Genomic DNA, 8,348 nt, shown 5'->3' on the forward strand with positions numbered 1-8,348 from the left:
GACCAAGTCTTCCACGGTCGCCTCACTCCCTCACCTTTCATCTACTCATTCCTCAGCCTGCAGTAATTAAACAAACTTGACCAATACTTATTTAGCATTCTTGCCATGTGCAAGAATGAGAACACAGAATGAGGCACAGCCTGTGTCTTCAGAGAGGTCACAGTCTAACTGTGGGGACGGGCATGGTAAGGGGTAGGTGCAAATTGCAATACAGATTAAAATAAACCGTGGCAAAAAGAATAATAAATAAAAAAGATAAAATAAAATAAAATATAATATAATATAAAATAAAATAAAATAATATAAACCATGACAAGAGAATAGTAGAGAAACTCACGGGGTGTTATGAGACGGAGGGGCTCACAAAAGGCGTCCCCCGGAGGAGGGGACATCCGAGCAGTTCTATCCAGCTATGAGAAGGAATGCTTTTATGCACAGGTTCCAACTCAGGAAAACTGAGAAGCAGGGACTCCTTTTTACTTTTGTTTAAAATGAAAATAGATTTATTAATACCCGTGGGAAGTGTAATATACTGTAACCGTTTAGATGACTCACTTTATTGATAGGGAAAATTTTCAACAAGAAAGTTGGCACACTACTTGGCACCTGCTAAAATGTTCTCATCGGGCTCATTTGAAATGCTGGCAGGTAGACGGGCTACAGGGAGTCGATGGACCAGGGACTTTCATCACAGTCATGGAGGATTGGCAAGAACAGAAGGGCAGTATAGGCCGGGGAGAGAGTGTGACCAAAAAGTGCATGGAGAAACACCATGTAGGAGAGAAGGAAAAGCAAATAATTACTTTAGTAGGGAGTGGTGTCGGGAAAGGCAAGAAAGGGAACCAAGAGGCTGACAGAGGCCTTATTTCCCTAGCCCGGTCCTTGGTAGCTGTCCTGAGAACAGCAGGGAGTCATCGAGGGTGATTGAGCAAGAGAAAGTTTGTCACTCGAGCAGCGGCAGTGTCAGGGAAGGGAGGACTGCTCTACCCCTGGTGAGCCCTTACGCCCTAGACACCTCCGTCCCTGAGGCTCATGGTCCCCTTGTGGTATCCACTATCCTTCAGCTGTCAGGTATGGGTGGGGGGTGACCAAAGATGGGGGCTCAGAAGGAAAAGTGGTCCCTGCCGCCCTCTGTCCCCAGCCCGCCGGCCCCAGGCTGAATGTAATTGTCCTCGATGAAGCCATCGTCATCTTCTTCACCCACCTCCGGACAGACACCCTTCCCGGTCCCGGGCAGCGGGCGGTGCTGGTAGCTGGCACGGTATTTGCGGCAGAGGTGGCACTTGGCAGCAAGCGCGATGAGGAGAGAGAGGACCACAGCCCCCAGCACGACGCCCACCAGCACAGGCCATGCCCGGGCCCCCGTGCCCAGCCCAGGGGAGGTGGCTGATGCCGTGGAGAGCTCTGAGGGCCCCACAGTGGCTGCAGAGAAAGGGACAGCATTATGCATGGGGCCCCAGATGGGTTCCCTGGGGAGACCGAAAGGTGTGGGGACAGGGTCCTTCTCCCAACCCCCTCCCCAGCCCCCTTCCCATTCACTCACTTTGGTTTGCCTCACTCATGAAGGGGCCTGGAGACACTGGTGAGCCTCAGCTTCTGCCAGAAGAGCCGTAGCTCCAAGGAGACCCCCCAGATGCCAGGCAGCCCTGGAGCACAGAGTCCTAGAACATATACACCATGTGCAGGTGTCGTGGGAGGCCACAGGCACACATTCCAGGACAGACTCACAGCCATGTTAGGGCGCTGCACCAACTCTGGGCACTGGACAATTAACCATAACCGATTGTGCACGCAAGAGAAGCTGAGCACCTGGAAATTGGCTATTTGTAAGGGAAGACTGTAGGGTCCAGCTCAGAAAGCAGCTGAAACAAATAAATCAATGCTGGAACTTGCTAAGCACTACGTATGATTCAGGCACCGGGCGGCATGTCCTCACAGAACACTGTAAGGTGGGTATAAACATTATCCTCTCTCTGTAGATGAGGACTCGGAGGCCCAGAGGGGTGAACCAACTCGGACAGAAGTCCCGGGACTTGAACCCAAGTCTCTGACACCGGGGCCCAGAGCCCAATCTGCTACACTGCCTGATAGGCTGAGGTTGGGAAGATGGGACAGAGGCAGTTCTGGCTCCCAGGGGTCAGACAACAGCAATGGCTGAGAACTTATGAACCAAAGTAGAGACCACACGTGGAGGACGGTGCCTGTCCCTACCCAGGCAGGGGGCCCCTCTCCTCCTCAGGCAGGAGCCCCTGCCACCCCACCTTGACCCTCAGCTCTTCAGACACATCCCTTGTCCATCCACCTCTGCCCAGAGGGAAGCAGTTTCAGCGAGTAGCCAAATGCAGATCATCTGGATCAGGAAATTACCTAGGTAAGAACCACTAGGGCTAGGGAGGAGAACCTGAATTAAGGGAGTATCTGGAAGAAGACCATCTAGGCATGGGAATACCTGTAGGAGGAGCAGCTGAGTCAGAGGAATGTCTGGAGGAGAAACACCCAAATCTGAGGAGTACTTGGGGAAGTACCTGTCAGAGGAACAGCTAGGACTGGAGATTATTGCAGGTGGACCACCTCAATCAGAGGAGTACCTGGGGAGGAGGATCCAGGCTAGGAAAGCACCTAGGAGAGAAGCATCTGGTTTAGGGGAGTACCTGCCATATATTCTTTAATACTGATATCTTAATGATACCCTCCCTCCTCACCTCCAACCTGTCACCAAGCCCCATCAGTTCTTCCTGGAACTAAGTATCTCCGGAATGGCTCTGTCCCTCCTCTGCACCCAGCCACTGCCCCAGTCCAAGCCACCTTCATCTTGTACCTTGACTCTTACAATGCCCCCCCCCCCCCGCCATCCCGTCTTTCCCCACCTCTAGTCCACTCCCCAGAGTGGTGGACCTAAAGCCCAAATCTGATCCCATCACTCTCCCGCTTAAAAATCCTTCCAGAGCTCCCCAGGCCCTCGGGGCTATACGCAGATTCTTCGGCATGTTCTTCAAGGCTCCACAATCTAGCACACGGCCCTGCAGCCGATCTTGTCTTCTCCACAGTCCCCACCACCCCCCACCATGCTCCACCCACACACACCTCCCACCTCACCCACTCTCTTGTTTCCCAGACACCCCTCCTCGGTATTTTGAGTTCCCCATCCCCCAAGGCCAAATCAAACCACACCTGCCTATGAGATTGTCCCTTGACCCCTCGGATGACCCCTTCGCTGGCCTACCCAGTCAACCACCCATCAGGATTGGCCAGTTACTGGATGGGCAGCTGCCTGGGGGCAAGGACCGAGCCGATTAAAATGTGCCCGGGCTCTGGCAGACAGCTTGGTGCTCAGCAGCTCAGTCTGGGTGAGAGGTGAGGATGGGCGAGCTGGAGAGTGAAGCGGGTATTAGGAGAGCTAAGGCCGCCTGGGTAACTCCGTCGGCTAAACATCCAACTCTTGATTTCAGTTCAGGTCATAATCTCTCAACAAGCTCCGCGCTGACAGTGCAGAGGCTGCTTGGGATTCTCTTTCTCCCTCTCTCTCCCCCTCTCTCTCCTCCTCCCCCACCCTCAAAATAAATAAATAAACTTTTTTTTTTTTTTAAAGAAAGGAGAGCTAAAGCATTCATTCACTCATTGGATGCCTACTCTGGGCCCCACGCTAGGCACTGGATCCCCCCAAAATTAGATTTTGTTAACTGGAAGTGAATTGTATTCCCTTTGAGGTCTGTAAGATTTAACCCTACTCCTTCTCCTGCCTGCTCTGTCCCTGTGAATTCTTCCCAAGGACACGGGCTGTCACCCTACCCCCACGTCTCTTCCACCGACAAACACACACCCTGTGATCTCACAGATACACACACCCCACTCTGATTTTGTGGTTCCTTTTCTGCTCCCAGGAGCCCTCAGGAATCTGTGGGATCCCCCTCCCAGGCCCCCCAAGGTCTTCCCCTTCTGCTCCCCACCTGTAGGAACTGTGCACAGTCCTTGGATGAAGCTTCCGGCTGGGGCGGGCAGAACCAGAACAGGTGGGTGGGCCAAAGCCACCACCTGACTCACCTGGGGACGCAGCCGGCAGGCGGGGCTGAATCCGCAGGGAGGGCGGAGGGCCGGGCTGCAGGCAACGCCTCCAATCAGGACGACTAATTACACTTCACCCCAAGCTTTTGCAGTGAACCTTCTGGCGCACGCCCCACCCGCACCCCCAGCGCCGGGTGCAGAAAGTGGGGGGAGGGGAGGGGTGTTGGTGCAGCTGGGATCCAGAGAGGGGTCCTGCGGGCCCTAGAACGGGCGAGCAGACACCTCAGCAGGCAACTGCCCAGGCTGACGGCCCTGATAAGCTAGTGAATTTCCCGTGACGGGTACAAAGTCCAGAGTTGGAAGAGGAAGATTTGCAGGCCTGGGAAGCTGTGGGCCGGAAGTGGAGGGGAGGAGGTGGGAATTTTTCCCTGGCAAAGCCGCGGGGACCGAGGACGCTCAAAGTTGCCTGCAAAAATGTGTGTGAGCCTGTGCAGGAGTTGAGGGGAGGATGGGGAGGGGGGCGGATACAGGGGTGTGGAGGTAAATGGGGAGTGTATCTGTGCCCTTGGGGAGTTATTGTGTGCGAGAGTGTTTACCGGGATGGAGCCGTCCAGCCTTCATCTGGATCTCAGAGGATACTGGGAGTTCAGAGAGCCCCTCTGAAGAGAGGCTCTCTGAACCTCTCCCTTTTTACTCCTCCGCCCCAGGCCTAGTGCCTCCTTGTCATTTAAGACCGAGCCCAATGGGGCGCCTGGGTGGCTCAGTCGGTTAAGTGTTGGACTTCAGCTCAGGTCATGATCTCATTGTTCTGTGGGTTCGAGCGCCCCTGCCCCATGTCGGGGCTCTGCGCTGACAGCTGGGAGCCTGCTTCAGATTCTGTGTCTCCTTCTCTCTCTGCCCCTCCCCAGCTCGTGTTCTGTCTCTCTCTCAAAAATAAACACTTATAAAAATTAAAAATAAAAATAAATAAATAAACCCAGCTCAAGAGTCACCTTCGGTGAGCTCCCAGTCCTCCCAGACTAGCACCGCCTTCCCCACCCCCCACCCCCCCCCCACCCCCCCCTCCCCCGGCAAGCCCCACCTTCTTGTCCTGAGCACCCCCTGTGCTGCCTCTTCTTTTTGTGGAGTGAAAGTGGAGCCAGGTTTTGACATCTCTGGGTTCCCTGCACCTGGCACAGGGCAGTTCTCAGTAAATATTTAAAGGAGAAAGTGTTATGAGGACGAGTTAAACCATGCAGGCACAAGAATTCACAGGGACCCACAGGGCACAGCCAGAGCAAGGGCTACAGTCAGGGGTTTGCAAGTGCAGCATGGTAGAACGGAGCCTGGAAGGTGAAGGTCAGTTCATGCAGGACCTTGAATATCTTAGCACGGAGTTGAAGTCCTACTGCCCTTGGCCCCTTCCGAACTCTCCCGCCTTGTCTGTTCCCTACCCAGCTCCAGTCCGAACTGTTCTCTTTTCCTAGGACCCACCGTGCCCCCAACCTCCCTAGGAACCAGTAAACACAGGGTCTGTCTGTGTCCGTCCTGTTCCTCTCCACATCCCCAATGTCTAAAAGGGCAGTAATGCTTCTGAAGTGAATGAATGAGAGGAAAGTGATTATTACCCCAGATGGGACAGTGAGGGGCCAAGGAAGGTTTGGGCTCTCGCTTTGATTTTGAATCCAGGAAATCCTAGGATCCAAAAGATAATCATTGAACACCTACCAGTCCCCACCTGGGACCGACCAGTCCCACTGCTGGTTCTTTTTTATTTATTTATTTAAATTTTTTTTAATGTTTATTTTTGAGAGAGAGAGATCGACAGAGCACCAGCAGGGGAGGAGCAGAGAGAGAGGGAGACACGGAATCTGAAACAGGCTCCAGGCTCTGAGCTGTCAGCACAGAGTCCCAACGCAGGCCTCAAACTCACAAACTGTGAGATCATGACCTGAGCCGAAGTCCGTCACTCGACTGACTGAGCCACCCAGGCGCCCCGCCCTTGGTTCTTTTTTAAATTGAGGTATTCGTGTAACATAACCCAATTCCCATGAAAAGCATTCACCATTTTAGTCATTTTCAGGGCACACTTCAGTGGCATTTAGTACATTCAGAATGTTGCGGAAGCACAGCTATCTAGTTGTAAAACACTCTCATCACACCAGAACGGCACCCCATTAAGTAGTCACTCCTCATTTTCCCATCCCACCAGCCTGCAGCAGCCACTAATCTGTTTTCTGTCTCTGTGGATTTGCCTGTTCTGGGTATTCCCACAAATCCCACTTGTGCCAGCTTTTTAATAAACTATTTCATTTAAACCTCATAGCTGTACTATGAGATAGATGTTAATTATCCCTTTAACAGATGATCAAAATAAGGCTCTGAGAAGGTAATTTGCGTGAAGCCCTACAGAAGGAGACAGCGTCTGCACATCCATCAGTCATGTATTCAATGAATATTTATTGAACACCCATCACAGAGCCACAACCAGCCCATACAGCACACATTGCAAAATAGCAGAAGGCAACTTGCTGGATGCCCCCAGTGCATGGAGAGCAGAGAACAGGCCAGATGTCAGCGCCCGCTCCCCAGCCAGGAGCTCTGATGCAGTGAACAACCTTTACAACCTTCCATGGCATCCCTGGCAACCATGTGGTAGGCTCAGTGCTAGCACTGAGGACGAAGTTCCCACCACCATACAGCTTTCATTCTGGTTGGGAAGACAGACAATACCCACGTAAAGAAATAAATTCATTCAGATAGTGGTGAGTGCTATGAAAAGTAAAATAGCTTAGGGGCACCTGAGTGGCTCAGTCAGTTAAGCATCCGACTTCGGCTCAGGTCATGATCTCACAGTCTGTGGGTTCAAGCCCGGTGTCAGGCTCTGTGCCGACAGCTCAGAGCCTGGAGCCTGTTTCAGATTCTGTGTCTCCCTCTTTCTCGGCCCCTCCCCTGCTCGCACTCTGTCTCTCTCTCTGTCTCAAAAATAAACATTAAAACAAAAAAAGTCAAATAGCTTCATGTGATAGGGAGCTGTAGAGGTGACTGCTACTGCACAGTAGACAGTCAGGAAAAGAGGAGACTCACTGAAGAGGGAATGTTCGAGCTGAGATCTAAGAGTGAGATGGCAATCATGCCAATATCTGGGGGAAGAGCGTTCCAGAAAGAGGGAAGAGCCAGAACAAAGCCCAAGAGGTGGGAGCCTGGCTGGCTTATTCAAGCAACAGAACAGAGGCCAGCTGGAGGGAGTGCAGTCAGTGGGGAGGGACAGAAGGAGCTGCATGAGGGGCGTGTGGGGCCAGCTCACATGGGGCCCCATCCTCCCCTCTCTGGGTGAGAGGGGCTGACTTCTTTCACTCTATGTGAAGGAGGGACTAGAGGAGGGCAGGGTAGCAGCAGGGAGACCAGCTGGGAGGTTATTTCTATCAAGCAGGAGAGAGGCAATGTGGCATCAGAGTAGTCGGTAGAAACGGGGAGGGTCTCCTGGGTGGCTCAGTCGGGTAAGCGTCTGACTTCAGCTCAGGTGATGGTCTCGCGGTTCATGGGTTTGAGCCCTGCCTCCTGCTCTGTATTTTTTTTTTTTCAACGTTTATTTATTTTTGGGACAGAGAGAGACAGAGCATGAACGGGGGAGGGGCAGAGAGAGAGGGAGACACAGAATCGGAAACAGGCTCCAGGCTCTGAGCCATCAGCCCAGAGCCCGACGCGGGGCTCGAACTCACGGACTGCGACATCGTGACCTGGCTGAAGTCGGACGCCTAACCGACGGCGCCACCCAGGCGCCCCACCTGCTCTGTATTGACAGCTCAGAGCCTGGAGCCTGCTTCGGGTTCTGTGTCTCCCTCTTCTCTCTCTGCCTCTCCCCCATTCATTCTCTCTCTCTCTCTCTCTCTCACACACACACACACACCCACACACACACACACACAAACATTAAAATAATTTTTTAAATAAAAGAAATGAGAAGTGCTCAGACTCTAGACATATTCTGAAGTTGACATGATTTTTCTGACTGGATGTGAGGTTTGAGGGGTAAAAAAAAAAAAAAAAAAAGGAATGAGGAATCACTCCAAAGTTTTGACCTGAGCAACTAATAGGAGGATGGAGTTGTCATCGACTGAAATGAGGAGACTCTGGAAGGAGCAGGTTTGGGAGGGCGGTCAGAACCTCAGTGGTGGACGTGTTTGTTGTGAGACGCCCATGACACATCCAGGTCGTGTCCTAGGTGGGCGGTACCACAAACTATCCTGAACTCAGCAGGAAGGTAAGGTCTGGACATACATATTTCAGAACCAGCAAAATGTGGATGATTTTTAAAGTCAGTCGTCTAGATGAGATCCCCAAAGGGAAGTGTGGAAAGAGAAGAG

General features: G+C 52.5%; 1 protein-coding gene across 4 annotated transcripts; it reads right to left on the bottom strand.

Annotated features, from left to right (window-relative positions):
• Window positions 1–530: 530 nt before the first annotated feature.
• On the bottom strand, window positions 531–4,360 carry CC1H1orf210 (chromosome C1 C1orf210 homolog). 4 transcript variants are annotated; one of them, XM_043574645.1, is made up of 4 exons: window positions 4,042–4,360; window positions 2,526–2,619; window positions 1,544–1,661; window positions 531–1,422 (listed from the first exon to the last, which is right to left on the bottom strand). In XM_043574645.1, the coding sequence occupies exons 3-4, from the start codon at window positions 1,560–1,562 to the stop codon at window positions 1,103–1,105; spliced, it is 339 nt and encodes a 112-aa protein (XP_043430580.1). In that variant the 5' UTR covers window positions 1,563–1,661; window positions 2,526–2,619; window positions 4,042–4,360; the 3' UTR covers window positions 531–1,102. The 4 variants fall into 4 exon arrangements, with proteins under 4 accessions (XP_043430580.1, XP_043430582.1, XP_043430581.1 ...); XM_043574647.1 differs by having other exon boundaries at window positions 2,450–2,619; XM_043574646.1 differs by having other exon boundaries at window positions 3,948–4,052.
• Between the last annotated feature and the right edge of the window lie 3,988 nt (window positions 4,361–8,348).

Source organism: Prionailurus bengalensis, chromosome C1 (assembly GCF_016509475.1).
Source record: "Prionailurus bengalensis isolate Pbe53 chromosome C1, Fcat_Pben_1.1_paternal_pri, whole genome shotgun sequence".
Taxonomy (NCBI): Eukaryota; Metazoa; Chordata; class Mammalia; order Carnivora; family Felidae; genus Prionailurus; species Prionailurus bengalensis.